The sequence below is a fragment of the Lithobates pipiens genome, unplaced genomic scaffold (genome assembly GCF_037356315.1).
Source record: "Lithobates pipiens isolate NorthernLeopardFrog02 unplaced genomic scaffold, aLitPip1_a1.2 Scaffold_23, whole genome shotgun sequence".
In the NCBI taxonomy this organism is placed as follows: domain Eukaryota; kingdom Metazoa; phylum Chordata; class Amphibia; order Anura; family Ranidae; genus Lithobates; species Lithobates pipiens.
In genome coordinates, this window is record NW_027507785.1 from 301,851,311 (window position 1) to 301,863,822 (window position 12,512).

Sequence of the window (12,512 nt, forward strand, 5' to 3'; positions counted from 1 at the left end):
ACATAAGTCACACCCACATATGTAAATGTGTTCAAACCACACATGTGAGGTATCGCCACGATTCTTAGAGCGAGAGTAATGACTCTAGTGCTAGACCTCCTCTGTAACTCTAAACAGGTAAAAAAATGTAAAGCATTTGCCGGACTTCTTACTGGCGTTCTTACTGTGAGCGCCCGGCCGTGGCTTCACTGCCGGGCATGTACTACGCATGCGGCTCCATCCAGTGTATTACACGGGCACTGTGAGGAGCCGTTACAGCTCGGGTTGACCAGATCCCACTCTAGCAGATGGATTGGGGACAGTAAAAGAAGGGGAGGATCAGGGAAGACAGGATCAAACAGCCTTTTTATGCGGAGGATTCACCCCTTAAGTTCCACAGGTGGCTCTGTGGAGGATGAAAAGTAGTCAATGACCCCATATCATCTTATGTGAGCAGGAAAAGGTTCCAAAAGGATGCTGTAGAAAGACCCATTTATTCATTTATGCGAATTTCTTCATATATATGAGGTGAGAGTTCTGTGAGACTACTTTTACTGGAGGCAACCTGTGGAGTTCTTTGTGGACTTTTTTTTGCTATTTCTTTTGCTATTTTATTCATCTTATCCAGTTTTTTTACTTTTATTCTCCTTGAATGACATTATTCATTTGCTGTGTTTTAAAATCTCTTTCATATATATTTTTTGCACATTTTGTGTCGGTCACTGAGCATTATTGTGACACTCATATATTGATGTATACATTTATCGTTTGCACCTTATTTTGCACTTTATTCAATTTCCAGTGGAGCTATTATATTCTACTCTTCGGTATATTTTGCACTTTATCAACCCCCTATGGGGAATTTTCACTCAGTGTTTTTAGTGATTTAATAATACCGCGCAAGATCACCTTTTATCTATATTTGTTAAGTTTGTGTATTGTGAACACTTTTAGGTTTTGCTGCTGGTTTTATACAGTATTATCACAGATTTTTGTTGCTAGGCACATTTTACTAGTAGCGCGAAGGACATATATACACAAAATATCATTACTGTTCAAAGTCAGAAGGAATTGTTGTCTCCTCTCCATGTGAGGATTACGTCATTAAATATTTTATAACAGACCAGTTACTATTGAAAAATAGCCTTCTCTTCCCACGGAGACATAAAAATGTTGGTCACACTTGGTGCAAATTTGGTGCCCATGGCCATGCTTATCTTTTGCTTGTAAAATCCCCAATTATACCAAAAATAGTTATTATTCAAGCAGAAATCAAGGCATTTTATCAAGTACTTCCTCTGCTTGCATCATAGTTTGCTAAATTTTCTCGACACCCATTTTGTGCCTTCTAATGCTCCTTGGAGAGGGATGCTTCGTCCGCCGTAGCTAACAACAATGGGCCTTCTTCCACCTGTATATTTTTCATAAGTTGTAGTACATGTTTCGTATCACGTCAATGTGCCTTCATTTTCTGTACGATTGGCTGGAGAAAACCATTGATGCATTGTCCCATTCTGGCTGTGATTGAATTAATGCCATTTACAATGGTCTTTCTCGGAGGATTTATGTTATATTTATGTATTTTTGATACTGTATATATAAATGGAATCCTGCACACGTCGGAAACTAGATACCTAGCTTCTTTTTTATCAAGGATTTTCTTTCTGGATCCCAACTCAACCACTTTTTCAAGTTCCTTTTTGTAGGGTTGAGTTCCCTGCTAAATTCTGATAAGTTTCAATGTCATCCAGTAATCTCCACATCTCATTTGATAGGCCTCTTTTGACTGTATACCAATGCCTCCTTCTTTGTCTGCCAGCCGCACTACTATGTCTTTTCTCTATTCCAAACTCTTAATACCCCTTCTTATAGTATCAGGGTCAACAACTTTCTTGACTTCTAAATCCTGAAGAACCAGTTTCTTGAACACCTCTGTATGTTTATTATCAGCTATTGGTGGATTAAACAGTGATTTGTTTCTCGAGCTGTATTCTATTTCCAGATCAGCTGGTACAATCCCTGTGTGGTTTTCCAGGGGGTTCATGAACATATATTTATGTTTAGTTTTCTAATGCCGCATACACAAGATCGGAATTCCGGCCAGAAAAAGACAGATGAGAGCTTTTCATCGGAAAATGCGACCGTGTGTATGCTCCATCGGAATTTAGCTGTCCAAATTTCCGCCAGCCAAAAATTGATAGCATGTTCTCAATTTTCCCGACGGAAAAACTTTCTATCGGAAATTCCAATCATGTGTATGCAATTCCGACACGCCAAAAATCATGCATGCTCAGATTCAACTACGAGACAGGAGCTATTGGCTACTGGCTATTGAATTTCCTTTTTCTAGTCCCATCGTACATGTTGTACGTCACCGCGTTATAAACGATCGGAATTTGGTGTGACCATGTGTAGGCATGACAGCTTGAGCCGAATTCCGTCGGAATTCCATCGGGAAAACCATGAGAGCTTTTTCCGACGAGAATCACGATTGTGTGTACGCAGCATTATATATTTTTTTACTCCTCTGAAAGCTTCAGATTTACACAAATTTTTCTTTGGGCATATTTTAAAACGTTGTCCAAAATGTTGTGACGTTCATCTTTAGTTATTGTAGTCCCACTAATGTTCTCTTTTTCTTTTGCTTCCTGGACCTGGCTCAGCACCTACGCTTTTTCTGGTCCAGCTTTCTCTGTCCATCCTTTTGGGGAAGTAGTTCTCTCTCACTCTTCCTTTAAAAGGTCTATTTGGTCCATTATATTCATGGTTTGCATTCCCATAATATCTGGGGTTTCCTTCTTCCCTGTAGTCATCCCTCAAATGTGCAGATCGAGTTTGGGTTGGTACTGGACTTCTATCATATTAATTTCTGGTCTATTGTTGAGCCGCGTACACACGGGCGGACTGTCTGGCCAACTAAGTCCGTCAGACAATCCGACAGACAGTCCGTCCTACTTTTGAATGAACGGACTTGACCACACACGATGAACAGACAGTCCGTTGAAAGCTTGCGCGATGACGTGTACAGCGCGTACGACGGGACTAGAAATACGACGTCCAATACACTGCAATGCAACCTTCGGCCGTGTAAATCCTTTCTGAGCATGCGCCATACTTAGTCCGTCCAACTTGCCTACTCACGAGCGGACTGTCCGCTGAAACCAAAGTTGGACGGACAATATTACGGAAATTCCGAAAGACTTAGTCCGCCAGAAATGTGTTTCAGCGGACTAAGTTGGACAGACAGTCCGCCCATGTGTACGCGGCCTTAGTGTTGTTGTGCTCATCTTCCTCTATATCCAGACTCATTTCCAATACGATTGTGGTCTCTTGTGGCATTAATTTCCTCTGAGTATCCATGGATATTTGGATGTAATTTCCATATGTGACATATTCCCTTAGTAGCCACCATTTCCCCTGGGTGAACGTTGTTGTCTTGGTTCTTCATTCTTAAACTGGGGTTTCCTGTACTAATTCCTCCCTTCTTTTTCCGCAATTCTCGCTTCTTTTCTGGAGTGGAGTATGTGGATGTAGGATCCATTTCTCACAATTTGCTTTGCCATTTGAATATCTGATCTGTTTTGTAGTAATTAATATTTAGTTTATCACTATACGGACCAATTATGTATTTATGCAATACATGGTGATCATGTCCCCCCTTAAAGCGGTGCTCCACCCAAAAGGGGAAGTTCAGGAGGGAGTGGTGAGCCAGTCGGCTTCATCAGGAAGTGTAAACTTTAGCATCAGGATTAATATAGAAGATAATTCAGGAATTGGAGCTCATGAAGACTTAAAAAGGTGCAGTACATGGCATTAACACTAGGCTGACCACATTTTATTCATGTAGACCATTTAGTAGCTTTGATGCAATTCGATTCCAAAGTTTTCATGATCCATGGGAACTGCAATTTTAATAATTGTACTGCTACCTACTACAATAGGCACCTACATATGCTTAAGTGTACCTTTATCAATGTTGCAGGGCACCCCACCCCCTCCCTTGCTTTACTATTAGTCTATAAGAACGGTTATTAACCTCAATAGCATTGTGTGGGAGGAAGCAGGACCAAGTCACTTCATCATGTCAAGTGGTTGTTTGCATAGCAGGGTGCCCTGGGTTCTGGGCTTTTGGCCACTCTACAAGATTGTTAAAGGTACATTGAGGCAGGTGTGGGAGAGTCCTGTATAGACCTGTCAGTGGTTTAATAATATAGCTGTCACTACAAGATTACTTAAAGGTCTTATTACAAAAAATAAAGTAAAATTACAAATCAGATGAAAAAATATTTATTAGCTGTCTAGTTCCATTAAGGCTGTATAGGCTGTTGATGTATCCAATGTATGGAACAGGAAATGTTTAATATTTTTGTATGGCTGCAGTTAATCAGTCATTATTAAAATGGTCACATAGCCCTAGTTTGACTCAATTATAAACATTTAATGATAAAGCTGACCCACTGGGGCCAATTATTTAGCCAAGAAAGGCCTAAATAAATCAAATTTTCTAATACACTAGAAGTGCCCAATGTTCCTGCTTAGCCTAGGGCTATATCGGTCATTATATCTCTTTGATACTGAGAGAATTAGCTACATGTTGATAATTTTCTTTTCTAGCACATTGATAAGTAGTGACGGTAGAGCTTTTTTTTTTGCTTTTTTTTTATAAACTTTGGATAAAGTAGGAAATGATTAAAGGATAAGTTCACTTTAAAGCAAAGTGCACTTATCTTTTTTGTTCCCTCTACCTGACCCAACCAATCCCACCGTCAACACAGGTGCATATATACCTCAATCCAATGGCCACGTTTATGCTATTTGTTTGCATCCAGGGGTGCAACTCTTCACTTTCCTGGCTCCGCCTGCCCATTAAGGTTTCATAGACTTCTACTGGGCTGTGTCTAGTGCCAGAGATGATCAGAATTGGTCAAATATAAGTCTATTCGGCCATGACAGTGAAGACTTGCGGCACTGAATGTTAAACAGCAGAACAAAAGCGTTCGATACTGTTCCGCACACACGGCTCATGTGTAAGGTAAAGTCTACAGGTTTGGAAACATCAGTTTGTAGATGGATAGAAAACTGGCTAAAAGACAGAATTCAGAGAGTAGTGGTTAATGATTCTTACTCTGAATGGTCTAAGGTTATGAGTGGTGTACCCCAAGGTTCAGTGCTGGGACCCTTACTTTTTAATATCTTTATAAATGATATTGGGTCTGGGATCAAGAGTAACATTTCCATCTTTGCAGATGACACCAAGCTATGCGGTGCAATAACGTCCTTACAGGATGTCACCAATTTACAAGCAGACCTCAATGCTCTGTCTAATTGGGCGACTATGTGGCAGATGAGGTTTAATGTTGAGAAATGTAAAGTTATGCACTTGGGGGCTAAGAATATTTATGCATCATACATGCTAGGGGGAGTACAACTGGGGGAATCCATAGTGGAGAAGGATCTGGGGGTTTTGGTAGATCATAAGCTCAATAATAGCATGCAATGCCAAGCTGCGGTTTCCAAAGCGAGCAAAGTCCTTTCCTGTATTAAGAGAGGTATGTACTCCAGAGAGAGAGATATCATTTTGCCCCTGTTCAAATCATTAGTAAGACCTCATCTGGAATATGCCGTTCAGTTTTGGGCACCAGTTCTCAAAAAGGTTATCGGGGAACTGGAGAAAGTGCAGAGAAGGGCAACCAAACTGATAAGAGGCATGGAGCAACTCAGCTATGAGGAAAGATTAGAGGAACTGAATTTATTCACTCTTGATAAGAGGAGATTAAGGGGGGATTTGATCAACATGTACAAATATATAAGGGGTCCATATAGGGAACTTGGTGTCGAGTTATTCACTTTAAAGTCAACAAAGAGGACAAGGGGGCACTCTTTACGTCTAGAGGAGAAGAGATTTCATCTCCAAATACGGAAAGGTTTCTTCACAGTAAGAGCTGTGAAAATGTGGACTAGACTCCCTGCAGAGGTGGTTATGGCCAGCTCAGTGGATTGCTTTAAGAAAGGCCTGGATTATTTCCTAAGTGTACGTAATATAACTGGGTACTAAAATTTATAGGTAAAGTTGATCCGGGGAAAATCCGATTGCCTCTCGGGGGATCAGGAAGGAATTTTTTCCCCTGCTTTAGCAAATTGGATCATGCTCTGCTGGGGTTTTTTGCCTTCCTCTGGATCAACTGTGGGTATAGAATTGGGTATATGGGCTGGTATATGTATATGTGTATGTATGTGTGTGTATATATATATATATATATATATATATATATATATATATATATATATAGTATATATATTTTTTTTTTGGTTGAACTGGATGGACTTGTGTCTTTTTTCAACCTGACTAACTATGTAAGAACCGTGTGCATCAGATCCTTTTGTTGCCTTTTGTCTGCTAAATATACCAATAAAAAGTCCACCATTCAAATAATGGGCTGCACAATACAGACATTTAACTCCAGCCAAGGTTTACTACAATGACGGCACCTCTGCAAGCGGGTGATTACAAGCAGTGGAACAGTTACGTTTAGCAGACTACCTGAGTAGAAAGGGGTTAAGTCACCTTGGTGTTCCTTTCCTGGGCTCTGTCCTCCATCCTGTGCTGTAATAAATAGGGGGAAGGCTCTGCTCTGGGGCTGCTAGAGCCACCAGCATGGGAAGAACGGAGGGCGAAACCACAGCATGTAGCCACCAGCAACATCTGGAAGATACTCACGAGTTGCCTACTTATGGACCCTCACCTCTGGGAAGTTGTACATTGGGTAGCCTGGAATCAACTAATTAGTTAGGGAAGGTTTGTGATTCTTGCACCGTGGGACTGTATTGCTGAAAGTGCCAGTAAAGGTTATCAACTTTTTGTGCATGGAGGTACATGGCGTATACAAAGAACACACAGGGTTAAAGAGGAACTGAAAGGATTACAACTCAACAAGAGAGTTCCAGAAAATGTGTAGTTGTAGTTGAAGTGTGCAAACATGAATTGGTGGGAATATATAGCAGCCAGACAGCAAAGAGTAGTACCTGTTCGTGGGTGACAGATCCATCGATAGTGAGGGGGTTAACGTTCTGGATCCCTCCCTGGCGGTCGGTTCCCCAAAAGCAATTGGGACCAAAGCCACGGTATGGAAACCACATGAACCCCGCTGCATGGTACGGGACAGCTGAAGGAGTTATTTATGTGCGTGCATGAGGTCCGCACTAATGTGTGATAGGACCATATTCTGTCACTGGGAGTGAGGTTGCAGAGGAAAGCTGGACTGGTGGAGCAGGATGTGTCAGTAGTGTCCCTCTGTAAATGCTACATTCACAAAGCAAGGTGTGCAGCAACATGGGACAGGGTGTTTCACAGAAGGTATTTGTATGTTGCTACACAGCTACACAAGGCATATGGCTCACCTCTCAGCCAGGGTTACGCCTTAATGTTTACTTTTACATGACTGCAGCCCCATCTGGTCCCGAGCATTGGAGATTGCGTACACAAGTAAGGGACCAGCACGTGCAAGGAGGCCCTGCCCACAGACTGCTCACTCAAACCCAAAGCCATGCCACAGCATGGCTCAATCATGAGTATTGGGTGAAAGGGTTTGGGTTAGTCTATACCAGTGGTCTCAAAACTGCGACCCGGGAGCCGGATGCACCCCTTTGCTTGTCTTTATCTGGCTCTTGGGGCACTACTTCTCCCACACTATTCTGCCAACTGACATCAAAAATGGGGCACCATTTCCCTCATTGACACCAACAATGGGGTGCTATTCCTCCAAATGATACCAACTATGGGGCTCTATTCCTCCCAATGTTACCAATTATGGAGCGCTATTCCTCCCAATGATACCAATGATGGGGAGCTATTCCTCCCAATGATACCAATGTTAGGGCATTATTCCTCCTTATGATACAAACAATGGGGCTCTGTCGCAACGATGGGGCTTTATTCCTCCCAGTAATACCAATGATGGGGTGCTATTCCTCCAAATGATATTATATGTGGTGATGTATACTCCCACTGATGCCAGGAAAAGTTCCACTCCTGCTGGCCACAGTCCGTTCCCCCTAAAGTCTGAAGGACAATAACTGGCCCTTTGTTTAGAAAGTTTGGAGACCCTTGGTCTCTACCATTGAAAATGCTCTTTTAAAAATCTTGTGAGCTTTGTTAGCATTCAGCCCAGATCTCTCCCGGAACTACAGACCCTCCCATGTTATGGAGATGAGGAGAATTGTTTTGTAGTTCTGTCCTAGGGTGGCAATGCTGATTCTCCATAGATACAGCAAGATAAGTGAGTGCTGTCATCCTAAAACAGAAAATGTGTTACAGGCAGAATCACCAGGTGAGAATAAAGAAAAAAAGAAAGAAACGCAGCCCCCAGTAACCTGCAATATATTACATTTTTGTTCTTGGGTTTAGATACGCTTTAAAAAGGTGGCTTTTCCCTTTAAACTGTAGGTTTTGCATGACGTTCCCTTTTTATAATCCTTGATATGGCAGTATTTTCACATTTAACTGCAATTAACGCAAATGCTCCTTTCTAATCTATAATTTTAGTTTCCCCCCAAGGTATTCACTAATGATCTTTTCTATAATAATTATGATTGTTTTTTTCCCCGACATTTCTTCTATTCAATTATAAATTAACTCTTTGCGGTGATTATGTCGCGTTGCTGGAATATTTCTTGCTTTGCCTGCGGTTTTCTTCCATCTCACATGTGGTGATCACAGCTATCTCCTGGATCTGCAGATTGTACGCGGAGATTTATTTGTCTCTCATGCCGGTGCTGAGAATGGAACATAATTTGATTCCGCCCCGTGTTATAGGGACTGATCATGATGCATTTATTTTTCATTATGGGGGGTCCTTCCAGCCTCTGTAACTGCACTCATACTGGTCGCAGAGGTTTCACTGTTTATATGCCTTTCTTTTTCTTACAGACATTCTACAAAGGCCTGCGATTCTGGGACGTGCTTTACTACCATGTACAGTAAACCTGTGCTAGTAGCAAACATCCAATCATGTTATTAGCTATATATATTCCTCTGCACCAGTTGCCACCAAACTGTGGCTCTTTGCTTGCCTGTATCCGGCCCTTGTGGCGTAATTCCTGCCAATGTCACCAACAATGGAGCATAGTTCCTCTTCCTGTATACACGTGATCAGCCGTGGTTGGACACGGCTGATCATGTGGTAAAAATCTCCGTCAGAGACTCTTTACTAACACCAACAATGGGGCACTATTCCTACCACTGATACCAACAATGAGGCATAATTCCTGCCACTGACACCAACAATGGGGCACTATTTCTACCACTGACACCAACAATGAGACATATTTCCTTCCACCAACAAAGATGGGGCACTATTCTTCCCACTAACACCAACTATTTATCCCCCAATACCAAAGATGATGCATTGTTTACTCCCACTGTGCACAGTCCAGCTCCCTAAAGTCTGAAGGACAGTAGACTGGCCCTTTGTTTAGAAAGTTTGGAGACCCCTGTCCTACACAGATGCTTACTTCACTTTACACTTTAGTAGAACACAGTATGGGGACTTGTTAGCATCTACTCATAGCCAAGATATCAGCTTTGGCCTGCATGGTCCCTTAAAGTATATATTCGGGTATTACCCAAATTTGCCCTTAAAGCGGTTGTATACCCCGCATTCACATTTTTACCTACAGGTAAGCCTATAATAAGGCTTACCTGTAGGTAAAATGAATATCTCCTAAACCTGTACCTGATGTCAGCGGGGTATGGGCTCTGAAGGTCCAGCGGATGCTGCCGGAAAATCAGAGCTCCTTGCCGCAAAGAGGACTCCCGCAGGCTCCAGCCACTCACAGCGGTGGAGCCGTGAAACTGTAAGAAACCCAAAGGGAACATGTCAGCTCCCTCAGCGGCGACTGGGAGGCGATGCCGACGCTTTGTTCTAAGGTAAGTATTTCATAATGAGCTAGTATGCTTTTTTTTTAGTTTTTGTTACAAAACTTTGTAAATAAGTACGTTTTCTCCTTCACTAATGTGCACTGATGGGGCTGCACTGACGGGCACTGATAATGCGGCACTGATGGGCACAGATGAGGTGGCACTGATGGGTACTAATATGTGGCAATGATGGGGCATTGATAGGCGTCACTGATATGCAGCACTGATGGGCACTGAAAGGCAGCACTGATAGGCAGCATGGATAGCCACTGATAGCTGGCACTGATAGGTGTCACTGATGAACACTAATGGATTGTACTGATGGGCATCACTGATTGGCAGGCATTGTTTGGCACAGATTGGCATCCATTGTGGGCACTGATTAGCATCCCTGGTGGCCATGGGTGGCATACCTGGTGGTGACTAGAGGTGGGCATCCCTGGTGGTCCTGGTGGTATCCCTGGTGGTCCAGTGTGGGCATTCTGGGGGGGGGGGGGGCTGTGCTGATAATCAATCAGCACAGACCCCGTTGTCAGAGGAGCAGCCGATTGGCTCTCCTTTACTCTCATCTGACGGAAGCGAGTGAGGAAAAGCCGATCAACGGCTCTTCCCATTTACACTGTGATCGGCCATGGTTGGACACGGCTGATCATGTGGTAAAGAGGCTCCGTCAGAGACTCTTCACCTAGACCGGAGTTGCGGTGTGTCAAACTTACACACCGCAAGGACGATCACTGTGATGCGTGCACCCCAAAAGACGTCATATGACATCTGCTCAGGATAACACAACCACTTTGCCGACGTCCTTTTGCTATATGGTGGGCGGCAAGTGGTTAGTAATAAAGTAAACAGAACCACATAGAATGTATTTAGTATTAGATTATTATATTAGCTTATTTAATAATGTGTCACGTGACCCTAAAAATAGGTATCGGTAATTGGTATCAGTGAGTACTTGAGAAAAATGATCGGTACTTGGTCTTAATAAATTGGTACTGATGCATCCCTACTTAAAACATTTATCTTCTTGGCCTTCATCATAAAGAAAAGATCTACAAAACCACAATACGATCCCTCTGGTTTCCATCCCTTCCAGGCTCCTATATAATTACACTTTGCACAACCCATTCCTCCCAGCCTACATCTGAAACCAGCCTCCCATATACATCCGAGTGCCATTAATTTAGTCTGCCACATGGCGCCGGTCACCTCCAGACATAAAATCTTATTTATAAAGAAATTCCCACCTGTCCTTTCCTGTCTCCTTCTTGAAAAGTTCATCGAAATGCAGCATCTTGTGGCGGGTGATGGTGTGCACTTTTAATCGAGGTAGAATCTTGTTGATGAGCTGCAGGTTATTGAATACCAGTCCCTTGCCGTCCCTCCGCATGTAGCTGCTGGGGCCCCAGAAGATGAAGACCGTGCCTTGACTCATGTTTAGCAGTTCATTGCGATTCCTCAATATCCGCTGGATGCTGGAGTGTGCAATCACTCTCAGGCTCGTTTTGTTGCCAACGTCCTGTCCGTAGCCCCGTGTGGGAGCATCATTCATACGTATTACGCACTCCGTCTGGTCAATCTTATTACCCAGTTTACTTCCCAGCAGATGCCCGGAGCTGGTCACCAGCGCACAACTCTTGCAGTGCATTTTCAGGGGCTGCGGAGAGAAATGTTGCGCTCGTTAAAACTTATTGTGAATCGTAAAAGGGCACTGTAAACGCTTGTATGTCATAGCGCCATAGGAAAAAAAATAAAGCTTTTATATGTTTTTAAACATCCGTTTGTAACTGAGGGTCCGTTTAGCACTGGCATGCAGGTTAATGCGCTAAAACTGTTATTAATGAGACAAAGTGCAGCCGAGATTTTTCATTCAATTCAAGAAAGCCTAAATCAAAACAACGGCCTCATATAAAAGAGCTGAAAACATTAAACTGGAACGCCATTCTAAACAAATATTCTGTAGTTTTTCCATTTCACTTTCTAAAAGTGGAAACTTCAGTCATTCTTCATCTTGTTGTTTTAACTTTGGATAGTAAAATATTTTTTTTCTGCCAGTAAATCCCTTATGCAGCCCACTTCCTGTTTCCTGTCTGGTCATTAGCCTAGGCTTATGACATCATGCACAACTCTCTCTTTCACTCTTGTGAGAGTTTGCCAGGAAGGGAGTTGGCGCAGTCAAAAGAGGGCCAATGAGAGCTGCAGAGCTGGAGGTGTGCCTCTGTGTGTCTGTGTAAACCCAGGAAGTGAACAGGCAGCAGCTTCAGCTGCCCACAGTTATAATACAGGCAGCCAGACTCAGTGGAGGGATATTTCTGCAGCATATTTGGCAAGTACAGAATCACAGTATATATAAAATAATATGCAAAGTGGTTGGAGGGAAGCTTCAGAATGGCAACAATGTTTTTATTACAAATTGTGTGAGCAGACTGCAGTTCCTCTTTAAAGTGGTCACAATCTTCACTGAGCTGAGCATGCTCACCAGACTTCATTCATTCTGGTACAGAGGTGGGACTGAAACCCGGACATATGATTCAAAACCCGGATTGTCCGGGTGAATTCGGACAGATGGCAACTCTGGCCTAGAATGTACACTGAGCTGCGTATGTGCACAGTACTT

General features: G+C 42.8%; 1 protein-coding gene across 1 annotated transcript in view; it reads right to left on the reverse strand.

Annotated features, from left to right (window-relative positions):
• ST6GALNAC5 (ST6 N-acetylgalactosaminide alpha-2,6-sialyltransferase 5) overlaps positions 1 to 12,512 on the reverse strand; it is a 265,034-nt gene that overhangs the window by 37,668 nt on the left and 214,854 nt on the right. The window contains exon 3 of the mRNA XM_077450427.1: positions 11,143 to 11,552. Coding sequence (XP_077306553.1) covers positions 11,143 to 11,552 — 410 coding nt within the window. The remainder of the gene's footprint in view (positions 1 to 11,142; positions 11,553 to 12,512) is intronic.